The 15,080-nt window shown below is 39.5% G+C and overlaps 2 protein-coding genes across 3 annotated transcripts; one reads left to right on the top strand and one right to left on the bottom strand.

Annotated features, from left to right (window-relative positions):
• Window positions 1-2,348: 2,348 nt before the first annotated feature.
• pigbos1 (PIGB opposite strand 1) lies at window positions 2,349-7,545 on the bottom strand. Of its 2 annotated transcripts, none has more exons than XM_030722325.1 (2): window positions 7,504-7,545; window positions 2,349-2,715 (listed from the first exon to the last, which is right to left on the bottom strand). In XM_030722325.1, exon 2 carries the CDS (start codon window positions 2,680-2,682, stop codon window positions 2,524-2,526), a length of 159 nt encoding a protein of 52 aa, XP_030578185.1. In that variant the 5' UTR covers window positions 2,683-2,715; window positions 7,504-7,545; the 3' UTR covers window positions 2,349-2,523. The 2 variants fall into 2 exon arrangements, with proteins under 2 accessions (XP_030578185.1, XP_030578178.1); XM_030722318.1 differs by lacking the exon at window positions 7,504-7,545 and adding an exon at window positions 5,517-5,662.
• pigb (phosphatidylinositol glycan anchor biosynthesis, class B) lies at window positions 7,259-14,961 on the top strand. Its single transcript, XM_030722292.1, has 12 exons — window positions 7,259-7,668; window positions 7,761-7,884; window positions 10,036-10,153; window positions 10,255-10,359; window positions 10,667-10,797; window positions 11,958-12,098; window positions 12,184-12,235; window positions 12,310-12,521; window positions 13,294-13,358; window positions 13,448-13,670; window positions 14,508-14,685; window positions 14,759-14,961. The coding sequence occupies exons 1-12, from the start codon at window positions 7,557-7,559 to the stop codon at window positions 14,870-14,872; spliced, it is 1,575 nt and encodes a 524-aa protein (XP_030578152.1). The 5' UTR covers window positions 7,259-7,556; the 3' UTR covers window positions 14,873-14,961.
• Window positions 14,962-15,080: the final 119 nt, after the last annotated feature.

Genomic DNA, 15,080 nt, shown 5'->3' with positions numbered 1-15,080 from the left:
ACCTTGAAAATGAAATCACCATTGTGCGACAGGGACAAATGCAAATGAATAGTCACTACTGGATTCAACTTTGTGACTAACCCCTAAGGAATTTTTCCTAACTCTAACCACATTTTTTTTTTTTTGTTTCTTTGTTTTGTTTTGTTTTTTTATTGCCTAATCCTAACCAAAGACTTTTTAAAGAATTACACCCAACCAACTGGAGCTCTCTGCTGGACTCAACCCAAAATGTTTTTGGACCTGTCCCAACACAGAGACAGGCAGAGATTTCTGCAGGTGCCTTTTTTCCTCACAGGAGAGTGACTCACGAATGGGGTGAGGAGTGTCTGAGAGTGACATGCTGTGGCCTGTGCGTTAACTTTGACCTACTCCAAACTAATAGCGATGGATGGATTGGATCAGGAAGGGGCATCAAATCCATCTTACTCTTAACTCTAATATCCTTGATCACCTGTGACAGAGAGCAGGGGTGGGGGCAAATTTTGCTGGTTGATTGACCAGGTCGCAACCCCAGGCATATGTAGATACACTGAACAGGACTTTCCCCCTCACAGCCAAGAGCTTTGCTGGATGAGGGCCTGAGGCAAAATTAATACATCAAAAACTACTCAATAAACTGCAATTTTCATACATAGTTTTGAGACATATACTAAAGACAATTAAGTTAACATACTTAATCATACCTGCAGCTCTGTGGCCTTATACAGATGGTATTAATATATTTTATTTAGTCCAAAGTTGGGAGATTTCTGTGTTACAGTACATGAAGTTAAACTCAACAAACCTATGATAAGTAGTTTAAATACATAGAATGTAAAAATCTGATTGGAATCAAATAACATGTATAAATATTACCAAAAAATTTATAAAGTAACAATAATATGTGTAACAAAGGTTAAAATTCAACATAATTTAAAATGGCTTATTAAATGTGAAAAAAGTAAAGCAAATATCAGATGGCATTAAAGCGGCTCAGCAAAACAGCACAGGGCAGAGGTTGGCAAACTTTTCTGTCTGAGCCATTTTTGAACCAAAAATTATGTTCATAGCCTCACATTAGTGGGGACATGGCCTGTGTAATAAGACTCCCATGAAGATGATTCAATTCATCTGGTTGCAGCGTTTTCAGTAGGACAACATCATCATTCATCCAAGTGACTTCTTCATTGTCCATGAATTAGACTATCAACAGGTGTAAATAATAAATATAACACAATGCACTATTAGTAGAAACATGAAAAAGCTATGCAGGGTACTTTGAGTCCTATAACTGTGCTTGTACAAATGAATCAAATGAAACATAGCCTGCTTTGATAAAGAATAAAACACACAGCAAAGAAAAACAGAGGCCAAAGAGGCCAGTTTTGGATTCATTTTGAGTTAAGTCTAGCTGCAGGTTGAGCATACCAGTAAGCCAGCAGTGTCCGTGATGAAATCAAGCAAATTTGTCCATTGTTAAATTCTGTATATTCCTCCATAGCCACAGGGACTCCAGAAGAGCCATTTATGGGTGTACGTCCATGCTAATGCAAACTGAAGATAAATGTAGGCTATGAAGCACATTTAAGTTGACAAAATTTTAAATCTTAAAAAAAAAAAAAGTGTGCAAGCTACACATTTTTTATAGTTGAAGGATGTAATCATGTTTTTGATCAGTTACAATAAATGATACAAACTTAAGCCTCAGGAAATGGGACTCTGAAGCTGCAGGTTTGAGACCTCTGTTGTAAAACAGTGGCTCAGGGTGTTGCGAGTCATTTTTCAGAAAAAGGTGGGTCCTGTTGTTCCTCTCACGGTTGCATAATTTTGTGGGTGACACCATGGGGACCTATCAGATTTCATGACATCCAATGCTGCTACAAGTCCCCATTTAACCTTGCTCTTGCTTACACAATGCCTGTAATTAACGCTAATAAATAATTCCACTTTCAATTTTTTTTTTTAAATTGCTACTTCATGTATTCCATAAACTGGCATGAATGATTTCATGTGGTAGAACAATATGTGACCTGCTTTCAAGCTTCTGTGGACCACAAACCTCATTCTCTCTTTGCAGAAGTCTGCACTGGTAAATGTGACTGTGTATAATGCTCATCACGAACAACTAAGGACAACCAGAGGGGCTTTGCAATACTTTGTCATGCTTGATAACATATTTAGTTATACTTAAGCTTTATGGGTTCACAAACCCCATGTGTGACAGCACTTATATGAAAAAAACCTTTTACAAAAGTATGAGTGAGTGTAAGGCACAGACTTCCTGGCTTTTCTTTGTAAGAAACCGCTAAGTAATAAACATGAAAGGCTTTCTTATAAGTCATTCTGAAACAGAAATGAGAACATCAGATTATTACATGTTTTATTCTGTACATTTATGATCACAAACAGCAGAGATCAACGTGATTTCATCCACGATCATCTCATCTATTGTTTGGCCTCCAGTCCAGCTGTGACAGCCCAGCAGCCTCTTGCTGTTCAATCTGGCTTCCATGTGTGAAGTGTTCCTAATAGTGATGAACTCTTTCAGTCCCTTTCATTCTGCTTCTTTGGCTCTTCCTGGATCTGCTGTCCTGATGTCTTTGGTGCTGACTCGAAATAAGGACTGTAGATGTAAATTCCACCAGCAACTCCGAGCACTGTGGCAAAGGCTAACTGTCCGAAAGACAGTCTTCTTCGAAACATGACTTTTGTTTATTAGGATTCCCAACAGTGATCCTGAAAGAACAACAAAGGGTTGAAAAGACACTTTAAATTATGATTAGTTTCCGTATGCTTTGCCAAATATTACATGTTCGTACAAAATTGCATTGCACAGCTTGTAGCAATGTTACTTTTTTTTTTTTTTTCCTAACAGGCACACAGAACAGGGCAAAACTTAAACAGAATAAAACACTGAGGGTAGGGTAAATGCTATTATATATGGTGCATGTGACGCAGTGTTGACAAATGTGTGCAATTCTATTAAATCCAGCAGGAAGTATTTGTTAGAGGAGAAATGTAAAAACCCTAGAAGAAGAGGGAAAATCTCAAAAAAAAAAAAATTAAAAAGGTAAACACCTCCACCCTAATGAAAGAAAAGGTTAAAAGTATCAAGCTTCTGTTCCAAGTCATTGGTAATATCACAATACAGGACAGTCTTGAGTCTAAGTTACCATAGGGGTCCACATTATATCAGCTGGCCAGGGCCTGGTACTATGAAGTGAGTTCAACACACCCAGGGTATCTTTCTGTTATCTGGATTCACTTACACTAAAAACACTGTGAGTGTGTGTGTGTGTGTGTGTGTGTGTGTGTGTGTGTGTGTGTGTGTGTGTGTGTGTGTGTGTGTGTGTGTGTGTGTGTGTGTGTGTGTGTGTGTGTGTGTGTGTGTGCGCCTGCTTTAAACATTTTGGTCAGTAAAACTGGAAAGGAGCTACTGTATTAATAAAATGCAGCCTATTTGAGGGCAGGAAGAAAAGCTGGCAAAAATGCCAATTGTGTGAGTTAACATATCGACATAGATAAAGTCCACACGAGTACACGTAGGTGTCCCGATTTATATATTGTACACTATATTGCCAAAAGTATTCACTCACTAATCCAAATCGTTGAATTCAGGTGCTCAATCACACCCATGGCCACAGGTGTATAAAATCAAGCACCTAAGCATGAAGACTGCTGGTACAAACATTTGTGAAAGAATGGGGCTCAGGGGATTCCAGCGTGGTGCTGTTATAGGATGCCACCAGTGCAACAAACCCCGTCGTGAAATTTCCTCACTACTAAATATTCCACAGTCAACTGTTAGTGGTATTATAACAAAGTGAAAGCGACTGGGAACGACAAGTCAGCAACAACGTGGTAGGCCACATAAAATTACCAAGTGGGGCCAGTGGATGTTGAGGTGCATAGAATGCAGAGGTCGCCAACTTTCTGCAGAGTCAATTGCTACAGATCTCCAGACTTCATGTGGCCTTCAGATTAGCTCAAGAACAGTGTGTAGAGAACTTCATGGAATGGGTTTCCATGGCCAAGCAGTTCCATCAAAGCCTAAGTTCAATGCAAAGTGTCAGATGCAGTGGTGTAAAGCTCTGTGCCACTGGACTCTAGAGCAGTGGATACATGTTCTCTGGAGTGACGAATCACACCTCTGTGTCTGGCAATCCGATAGTCGAGTCTGGGTTTCCAGGTTGCCAGGAGAATGGTGCTTGTCTGACTGTATTGTGCCATGTGTAAAGTTTGGTGGGGGGGGGGATAGTACGGGGTTGTTTTTCAGGAGTTGGGCTTGGCCCCTTTGTTCCAGTGAAAGGAACTCTTAATGCTTTAGCATACCAAGACATTTTTGGACGACTTCATGCTCCCATCTTTAAGGGAACAGTTTGGGGATGGCCCCTTCCTTTTCCAACATGACTGCGCACCAATGCACAAAGCAAGGTCTATAAAGACATGGATGAGTGAGTTTGGAGAGGAAGAAGTCAATAAAAGCCTTTGAAACTTATGAAATGCTAATCATTATACTTCAGCATACCATAGAAACATTTGACAAAAAAGATCTAAAAAACACTGAAGCAGCAAAATTTGTGAAAAACAATACGTCTCATTCTCAAAACATTTGGCCACGACTGCAGGACGAGGCAATTAATCACTGAACCACCACCTCAGGCTTTGTGGAATAAAGGGACCCTTGAAGAAATATGAAGAAAAGAGTTAGCTGTCTTTAACAATATCTCAGGCTGTTCATCATCTATTTTGTTAATAGATGGATTATTATATGTAAACCTTTACTTGTACTTCTTTAGATACAAAGAAAAGCAGGCCATTATGGAAGTGTCCTACTGGTCTGGCCCACACAAGATCACATTGTGCTGTATGTGGCCCATTGACTAAAATGAATGTGACACAGTTGGATTAACTAGTGAGCTTGATGTTGGTATTCCCAGGTGAAAGAACATACTGATAACAATCATTTCATTAACAGCGGTAGTTTCCAGTAATATAAGATAAGATAAGATAAAACTTTAATGATCCCACGACGGGGAAATTTGCGCATTACAGCAGCTCAGTATAGAGAAAAATGAAAAGGATGAGTAAAAAACAAATTAACTAAAATAGAGTAGAATAAAATAAAATAAAATAGAATAGAAAAAACTATACACATATACATAAGCACTATATACATAAAATATATATATCAATGTCAATACACACATGTACATATACACACATCAAAACACTATATACAGATATCAAAAGATGTCACAAAGATATCATATAGATACTTCAATCAATGAATCACAGTACTCGATAGACTAATTAGACTGTCACTATATTGTGTTTTATGGTCATTCTAACCATTGCGCAGAACAGTTTCCTGGGGGGGAAGAAAAAATATTATTTTGAAAACTCCGTATCGGATATTATACGAAGCCCATTGCGTGCTTCACTGTTTCTTCACCTTTTAGCTGAAAAAATAATAATAATCAAACGTGATTTTTTAACTCTTTTAGAAGCGATTCTCTGCTAATTTAATGACTCACCGAGGAAGCTGTTTGAACGATGTATTTGTAACTGCGGAGCACACACAAAGACGAAAACTCGAGGAAATAAAAACAGAAAAACCACCGGTAGGACAGTCAGTTACAGGACATTCTTCTTCTTCTACGCTGAACGGTGAAATGAAAAAGTTGCACGGCGCCACCTACAGGAGCGTGTTGTCTACGCAGACGGGAGAAACCCTCTGGTGCTGTTGCCAACCAGACACTATCCAGATGATAGTCTATGGTGGACCAATATCTAATGTAACGTTTCTGCATTTAAAATTCCATCAGTTTTTTTTACAAGATCTACAAAACTATTGGCTGAAATGCAGCCACAAACCATGAAACAGCCTTTATCATGTTTTACAGATGGTTTTAGTTCTGACATTTTGGATAATCACTCATCAGACCTGTTGTCACTGGCTTTCAGTTCTTGTGTAATTTGGCATACCCCGGCCTTTTCTTCCTGTTTCTCTTCCTTAAGAATGGCTCCTTGACAGCCACTCTTCCACTGAGACCATTTTTGATAAATCTTCAGCAAACAGCAGATGGATCGGCTGAAGGGCCAGATGCATCTCTCAGTTCCTGTGTCAGGTCTTTGCTGCATTTTCCCTTATTTTTTAAGGACATGACTTTCAAATACTGTTCATCTGCCGTAGACAGTTTATAAGCCTGCCACGTCTTCTTTTGTCCTTCACTTGACCAGTTACTGCCATTTTTTTTAGAACACATTGAACCTGCTGAGATATGCCAAGCATATGGCATTTCACAGCTCTTACATTGTTGGTGCAAAAATATAATTTTATGAATGTCAAACTGTATTACCTTTGGCAGTTTTCCACAGATTATACTAAAGAAATGGGAACAAATTGTATGTTTTCACAACAGGCTGCTAGTAACAAAATGCCTAAAGATACAACTTAAAATTGGTCCTTTGCTAAGTTGTCTTTTATCCCACTAGTTCATCCCTTGAGTTAGGTGCCTTTTTTATGCTTGAATAATTCATAGGTCATTCTCTATTCCACCACATCAAAAGGAGCCAGTTGAGGTGGTTTGGGTATCTTATTAGGATGCCTCCTGGGCAGCTCTTAGGTGAGGTGTTCTGGCCATGTCCTACTAGGAGGAGGTCCTGGGGCAGATCAGGACATGCAGGAGCGGTTATATCTCTCTGCTGGACTGCCAACGCCTTGGTGCTCCCCTGGATGAGTTAGAAGATATAGAGAGGGAGGTCTGGGTTTCTCTGCTTAGGCTGCTGCCCTGCAAAACGGCCTGCAGAAGAAAATGGATGGATGATCCATAGGTCTGTGTTAAGTGGCTTAACAAAGAAATTGTCCTCTGAAAATGGTCAGGTACAAAGACTGGACTGAAAATGAGTGAAAAAGTAGCCAATATCCAAAGAGAAACTTTAGAAGAGCTCCAGAACGCCTGGAGAACTATTGCTTAAGACCACTTTAAAAAAAATAGAGGAAAATCTGGCTCCTTGGAAGTAAAATGTAAAGAAATTACCTCACCTCTGCCTCATACCTCCTGCTTTAATCTGGCTTGTACTGTCTTGGGTTGTTGGCATAAAAACTTGTATATTTCATGTATTTTGTAAAGCCCTTTGTTTCTTGCTTTGCAGTTATAGTTCGGTTTAAACACTTTTGGAGTCTTAACTGTGATTTCGATGGTTAATTATTAGCCTGTGGGAAGCAGTAACGCGTCTGTAGAACCTTAAAAAAAGAGCTTTTATTTTGAAGTTAGTGAAACTTTCACCGGAAGTAGGTATGACTGCGGAAGCGCCGTACGGTTTATTACGCTAACTGGAGTTGGTGTACATTTGTAGTGATTTTTAGAAGGTCTAGCAGTCTAATAATGTCGGTTTATTAAATTCGAAGCTCGCTCATCTCTATCGGCAGAGCTGCAGCTCAGTCTGAGTTAATTCTATGCCTTTATAACTGATCGTATCTGTTTTTTAAATTGTGTTGAGGACTGAGAGTGAACTCACCTGCCACATATCCGGGGACAGGTGAGCTATGCCCGCAGGAGGTTTATGTGAAGATGGAGAATCTGCGCTCACGGCTGACGTTTGGGAGCAAAGTGGAGGACGTGAAACTGAGGAAACGTAAATCCCAGCTGTACTCCAAGGAAGAGGAGAGCCTTCTGAGGAGCGGTACGGCTCTGAGGTTCATCAGTAAGAGAAATGAAGCAGATAGTCACTGCTTCTGCTGTACTCACATGTGGTGATCTTTGTGACCTCCACAGGTGTGCTGAGGGTGGCTGTGTTTTGTGTGGCGTTCAGACTGATTAACTGTCTCCTGGTTCAGACCAGCTTCGTCCCGGATGAGTACTGGCAGTCTCTGGAGGTCTCCCATCGGATGGTCTTCAAATATCCTTTAAGGGAGGCACTCAGTGTGACCGGGCTGCAGTGAGTTATCCACAGGGCTGCTCTCTCTGTGTTAGTGCGCATTTTCTGAATGTGATCTTATTTTATTGGTCTTAACAGGATTTCATGGTTTTATACTGCAAATAATGAGTGCTCCTATGCTCACTTACACTTAGTTTAGGTTGAATTTCATAAAACAAGACAAAAAAACCCCCCCCAAAACATAGCTGAAACCATATGGTGCACCTGCAAAACTAATATCTAAACGTAGCACAAAAGTAAGAAAATTTCTTTTTGGTTGATTTTTTTTTTTTGAGACAGTGCTTCTTAGCAATAAATCTTATACCACTGGAAAGCCTGTTTATTTCCCCTTAAATGGTGCTATATTTGATCAGCTTGGGCGTGCTCTTCATGCCACATTTGTAAGAAAAATGCATTAGTGGGTTGAGCAGCAAAGTTGAGTATATAGATTGCACCAATGAAAAACTTGCCAGATCTTCTCTGCCAGTGCCAAACAGCTTATTCTGCTATTGACTCTTGTTTTGAGCTTCTGGTACCCCAGGTGCTTGGCAGTCAGGCTTGCCATCATTGGAGGCAATCTTGATGCAGAGATATCGAGATGAGATTTTGAAACCAGTGGCAATCCCATATCTCTACAGTCTGAGACCGAACTCAATCCTCCAAGACAACACCGCTCGCTCCCACAGAGCGGGGTTTGTCAGAGAATATCTTCAGAATTTGGGATTGGAAAGGATGAAATGGCCTGCCTGCAGTCCTGACCTCAATGCCATTGAACACTTGTGGGATCGGCTTGGGCGTGCTGTTCATGCCAGCAACAAATGCTGGTTGAAGAATGGGATGCCATCCCATAACAGTATGTGACCAGCATAAGGAGAAGTTGCCAGGCTGTTGTGGCTGTGTATGGTACTTCCACATGCTGCTGAGGCCCCTGTTTGTTAAATGAATAAATTGTTAAATTGCCAATATGTCTTGTTTCTTCAGTCTTCAATCATCCAATCCAATAAATGACATCAAATAAGAGTCAATAGCAGAATAAGCTGTTTGGCATTGGCAGAGAAGATCTGGTGGGTTTTTCATGGTCTCAACCCACATACTCAACTCTGCTGCTCAACCCACTAATGCATTTTCCTTACAAATGTGGCAACATTTAAGGAGAAATCCAACAGTCTAAGATTTATTGCCAAGAAGCATTGTTACAACAAAGAAATAAGCAGCCAAATACAAACTTTCTTACTTTATGTGTTAAATTTAGTCTGCTGCTGTAACCCCATCTGCTTCAAGGATTCAAGGACTGAAGCAGATGAACATGTTGTATGGTCATAGATGCCTTTTCGGCACATTTTAGTTGTAATAAGTTTTTTGGGTTTTATTTTTGAGTTACTGTTGCCTTCATATCAGCTCAAAGCAGTCTGGCCACTCTCTGACCTATTGAAAAATACAAAATAATAACTTTAAGCCAAGGATAAAATAAGCTTTTTTGGGGGGGGCAGTGTCTTTTTGTGGTTTTGTGCCATCACATGCTGCCAGAATAGCTTCAGTGCTCCTTGTCATTGATTCTCCAAGTCTCTGAACACTTCTACAGGGTTATAACACCATTCTTCCTAAAGATATTCCCTCATTTGGAATTAGTGTTACAATCTGGTGACTCCACAGGCCATAGCATTCAATCCTTCAGTGACCCTTTGGGCTTTACTGATGGAGGTGTAGTCTTCCTGGAAGAAACTATGCAATCACTCCCATCAGCTTTGTATTGATTTACTGTGATCCATTCCTCTATGGACGCACTTCAAAACAAGCCATTATAGCAAAATGCCCTCCACAGTATGACAGGGCCACTGTATTCCCCTCCCTGTACTAAGAGTTCAGAGTTTTTTTCATTTAATTTGTCACCCATCATCGTCAGTGTTGGAGTGCTTTTGTTTTGCTACACAGTGGCCGAAGGACTGAGGAAAAACCTGAGTCCTTTCCAGAGAGTCTCAGGACCTCTTCCTGGCAAAAATGGACATCTGTGTCCTTTGAGTGAGATTTATTCTTTTTTTAATGTTGATCTTACCCACCAGAAATACACCGTTTATTAAATTATAACCTGCAGCTTGTTCTTATTTTATGCTGCAACACCCTTAACTTAATAACTTATGGGTATCTGACCTGGGAATGGACAGCAGGAATAAGAGGTTTCTCATATCCACTTCTCTTTGCATTCTTATACAAGCTATTACACTTCATAAACTACGACTCAGTCCATCTCCTGGCAAGTTTCTTTATTATTTTCTTTCTGCAAACTTTTTTTGATCAGCACATAACCAGTGTCCTGTCGTGATAAAGTTTCTCTAAACTTGTCTGTGTCTTCAGATTTGGCTTCCACGGATTCTTCAGTCACTTCTGGCTGCATTTGCTGATGTGAAATTCTTCTTCCTGCTTCAAATGCTGGAAAATCATGATGTCGCGAGATGGACGGTAGGTAGATGGACGGCAGTGTACGTGTCTGTGTTTGCAACATTGTATTTAATTTGAAGACTGAACTGAATAAACTGGATTATTGAAACTAATGAAAGATTTAAGTGAAGGCAACTTTGGTTGTCTTTCACCTTGATAGACTTTCAGATGATAGAAAACTGCCTTTGAGTTCACGCCACACTGCAGTTCAAACATTATTTAAAAAAGATGTAACAGCTGCATGTTTGTGGCTGTGTGTTCCGCACTCTGCAGCTTTCATGCTGTTAATCCTAATTTGCACTTGTCTTTTGCCGTGTTTCCTCTCCAGTTCTTCTGTCACATGTGTTCCTGGTTCACATGGTTCTGCTGCACCAGGACTCTGACCAACAGCACAGAGGCCACCCTCACCTGTCTGGCTCTTTTTTATTTTCCTCTGCCCAGGTCCAAAACACACAGCAGGTATGCACTGGTTAGCTGTGTTCAGATGTTTTTATATTTTTATTAAAAACACATTAGTCACTTTATCTTTTAGATAGAAATGGTTTTGAACTATCACATTTTTAATTAAGAAAAAAATAAGTATAAAGAAATAAACATGTTAAAAGATGGAATTAAGAAAAAATATGTTAAAAGCAGAATTAAGTAGAAATTGGGGGAAAAAATAGGAAAAATAATTACACTGAACAGAATTAAGGCAAAAAAAAAAAAACACATTTAAAAACTAGAAGTAAGAAAAAAAAATCAAAGCAGAATTAGGAAAAAAGTGGGGGGGAAAGAAGAAAAAAACACAAAAACAGAATAAAGAAAATATTAAGAAAAAAGAAATAAACACATAAAAAATGGAATTAGGACAAAAATAAGAAAAAACAAAAATGCATTAAAAACGCCATTAAGAAAAAAAATACATTGAAAGCTATATTAAGAAAAAAATTGGGAAAAAAGAAAAAACCCAATTAAAAACAGGATTAAAATATTAAGGAAAAAAAATATATTTAAAAATTGAATTAGAAAACCCCACAAAATACATTAAAAACAGAATTAGGAAAAAGTTAAGAAAAAAAAATACATTTAAAAACGGGAGAAAAGCTTTCACAAAAATTATTCATATTCAACAATGAGTTGTACTACTTTTCAGTTCACAGCAGAGTAAACTGTAATCTCAGGTATTCATTGAATAAAAAAAACAAGACAAGCTCCACTCACCCTTATTCCTCCCCACCTCCCTATCGCTCTGAACCGTCCCCACCCAGAGACCAAAATAAATATCTGATTTGTGGCTTACAGAATTTAAAATGATTTAAATACAAGATTAAGGGTGTCAGATCAAATACATCTAAATATATCTATACATCTGACAGTCTGCACCTCTTTCTTCTTCGATGTTGATGGTCTCCTGAACTATAATCTATACTGGGCCAAGCTCTCATCTGTAGCCTCAATATAATCACAGATATTTGAAATATCTTCATCCAAACTGTTTGCAGGTTGTGTTAAAGCAAAACTGAGCACCAAAGTTTCTTCTGTTGAATCACATTTATCACACTGAGGTGAAATGTAATTGTTATTTAGCCTGATGATGTCTCTGCCGGATGATTAACATGCATGTTGTTGTTTTCCAGTAAAAAGTACTTGGCCCTGGTGGCCTTGGCTGTGATTATTCGCCCGACAGCCGTGATCGTCTGGTTTCCTCTGCTGATGTATCATTTCTGGCAGGAAGACAACAAACTGAGGCTCATCACTCATAACTACATTCCTACAGGGTTTGTACTTTCAGCCTCTTCTCCTCTCAGACTGTTCGTTTTGCTGTCTTTTGTCCCTGCGGTATGATTGTTCTCTCATCATCAGGACGCTAGCCGTTGTCATCTCAACAGCGATCGACTGTTTTTTCTACGAAAAGGTAAAACATGTCACACACATCCACGAAGTCCTTCAGCATGAAGTCAGGTGTAACAGCTCCTCTCTGTTTTCCAGTGGACGCCGGTGCAGTTCAACTTCCTCAAGTTTAACATCTTCCACGGTGTGGCTGATTTCTATGGCTCTCACCCCTGGCACTGGTACCTCACTCAGGGCTTCGCCGTTGTGATCGGCCCTCATCTTCCTCTCTTTCTTCACGGATGCACGCTCGCCTTCAGGAGGTACAAAATCCTGCTGGCAGCCGTCGTCTGGACCATTGCGGTTTACAGGTGAAACTCAGCTTATTTTTATTGATCACATTTAAACTCTGAGTTCCCCTGAGTCCACTATTTTTATTCTTAAAAAACAAACATTTTCTTAGTTATTTTATTCAGATTTTTTTATGATTAGTGTGAAATATTTGATCTCTAAAGGGCTAATTAAAAGTCACATCATTAAAACCATTTTCCTTATATTGTGCATTAACCCCTCATGCACCACAAACATTTCTGACATGTTGGGCGAACTGTCCTCTGGAGATGTGTTGGCATCAGGAGTTGGATCCTGTTGGTCCCGTGGGTTGCAGGGTGGGCCCTCCGTGGGTCGAGTTTCTTTCATTGTATGCCTGAGTGGATTTTGGATTTAGGTGATTTGGAAGGTCAATATGCAAATTGTTGCAATTTGCGTAGTGCAGCGTCAAAGGTCACTATTACTTAAAATAGAAAAACAGTGTCCACTCAGTAACTGGGTGACAATGAACAGGCTTAAGACAATGTGACAGGCACATTACGTCCCGCTAGGCAGTGCTCTTGTCAAATTTTTATTTGACGACTGTTACAAATACAGATATATTACCAAATAGCCAATATCACCTGGTGTATCGTGCAGGCTCTGTTTTAATGTTATGGTTGACGTATATAAACAACAGTCAATGAGAAATAAACTAAGGGCTCTAACTGATTATCAAAAATTTGTTTAGAGGAATCAGGAATCCCACCAGGTAAGCTTCCTGTGTGCTTCCTGGTGGGAGACAATCTGACCTGTTTCATTTCTTCCTTCCAGTTTGCTTCCACACAAGGAGTTCAGATTCATCTATCCAGTGCTGCCTTTCTGTATGGTCTTCTGTGGTAAGCCCCCTATTTTTTTTTTTTTCCCCCAAAACTGTATGTAAACACATTCAGATGTGTTTATATAATAAACATTTTTCTTGCCACAGGGATATCTTTGGCTCATTTGAAATCATGGCGTCGACCTGCAGCGGCCATCTTGTTAGTGGCCAACCTGGTTCCTGCTCTGTACACCGGTCTGATTCACCAGCGAGGGACCCTGGACGTCATGAGCCACCTGCAGACACTCTGTGACGTTGGCAACATCTCCACCACCCGTCCACAGCTGGACGTCCTCTTCCTCATGCCCTGCCACTCGACACCGTTCTACAGGTACAGCCCCCCCACCCCCCCAAACCCTTTGGTACATTCAATATGAAGGACAGCAAAAATATTTGCTATAATCAGCTGTTAGCGAATTTCTGCAAATGGTCTAATAAAATATTTCTTCACTCAAGTATTTCAAAACACCAGTAATAAAAATGTATTTTACATTTTTCTCAACTATTGGGAACATAATATTATCTGCCAGATGCTTCCAGACAGTTGCTGTGAAAAAGTATTTGCCCCTTTCTGATTTCTTAGTTTTTTTGAACATTTGTCACACTTGGATGTTTCCGATCACCAAACAAATTTTAATATTAGACAAAGATAAGCCGAGTAAATACAAAATGCAGTTTTTAAATGATTTCACTTATTAAGGGAAAAAAGCTATCCAAACACAGGGCCTCACTTGTCTCAGTTAAGGGCAGAATTCATGATTCAACAATGAGAGAGAGACTGGGCAAAAATGGCATCCATGGGAGAGTTCCAAGGAGAAAACCACCAGAACACAAAGGCTCATCTCAGGTTATGCATTTCATATTAAAAATTAGTTTGAGCTGAAACATTTAAGTGTGACAAATCTGCAAAGAAAAGAAATCAGGAAGGGGGCAAATACTTTTTCACAGCACTGTATATGGTATTATAGAGGGTGATAACATGAAAGATTGATTCAGAAAAATGTGCTGAGCTGTCATTTGATGCTCTTGTTCTTGTACATGAGCAACTTCAGAGCTGTTGACTTTATTCATGGAGAAATAACACATAAAAACAAAAAAAGTGTTTCACTGTCGGCACTCATTTCCTCTCCGTATTGATCGCATTACGATGTTGTCTGTCTCCTCACAGCCACGTCCACTGCCCGATGAAGATGAGGTTTCTCGAGTGTCCTCCAGATCTGGGAGAGGAAGCTTACGTGGATGAAGCTGACAGTTTTTACAAGGAGCCTCTTCTCTGGCTCAGGACTTCACTCTCACACAAATCATCTCTGCCCACCCATCTGATCATGTTTGATGTCTTGGAAAAGGTAAGAAAACCTACATTTTTGCTTGCATTTGCTTGCAGTGTTTTTAAATACATTTCATTTGTTTTCTTTGCAGGAAATCTCTGTATTTTTGGAAGGGAATAACTTTGTGAGGACAGCAGAGATATTTCATACTCATTTTCCTGAGGGAAGAGTTGGTAGAAGCATCTTTATTTATGAAAGGCACTGACAAACACTGGAACAATGGCAACTTTCTGTTTTATGGCAAAAAAAGGTTTGTTTGTTTTTTAAAACAGAAATAAATATTTTACACTCAAATGTTGTCATTTTTGTCAATTAAAAAAATGTTTTATCTACAATCAGATTTCCTCAACTGCTAATTTTCCAGTTTCTTTTTCCCTCTCCCATTACACGTACACAAGTGAAATTGTCCAGTT

This window comes from Archocentrus centrarchus, chromosome 3, assembly GCF_007364275.1.
Source record: "Archocentrus centrarchus isolate MPI-CPG fArcCen1 chromosome 3, fArcCen1, whole genome shotgun sequence".
Classification (NCBI taxonomy): Eukaryota; Metazoa; Chordata; class Actinopteri; order Cichliformes; family Cichlidae; genus Archocentrus; species Archocentrus centrarchus.
The sequence above is the reverse complement of the archived record's forward strand: the minus strand, read 5'-3'. Positions and strand labels throughout refer to the sequence as shown.

Excerpts from the sequence above, each read along its gene's own strand:
- pigbos1 (XM_030722325.1), bottom strand. The coding sequence starts at position 2,682 with ATGTTTCGAAGAAGACTGTCTTTCGGACAGTTAGCCTTTGCCACAGTG.
- pigb (XM_030722292.1), top strand. The coding sequence starts at position 7,557 with ATGGAGAATCTGCGCTCACGGCTGACGTTTGGGAGCAAAGTGGAGGAC. Across the intron at positions 10,360-10,666 it reads ATGATGTCGCGAGATGGACG|TTCTTCTGTCACATGTGTTC; the intron begins GTAGGTAGATGG and ends TTTCCTCTCCAG. Across the intron at positions 12,099-12,183 it reads CATAACTACATTCCTACAGG|GACGCTAGCCGTTGTCATCT; the intron begins GTTTGTACTTTC and ends TCTCATCATCAG.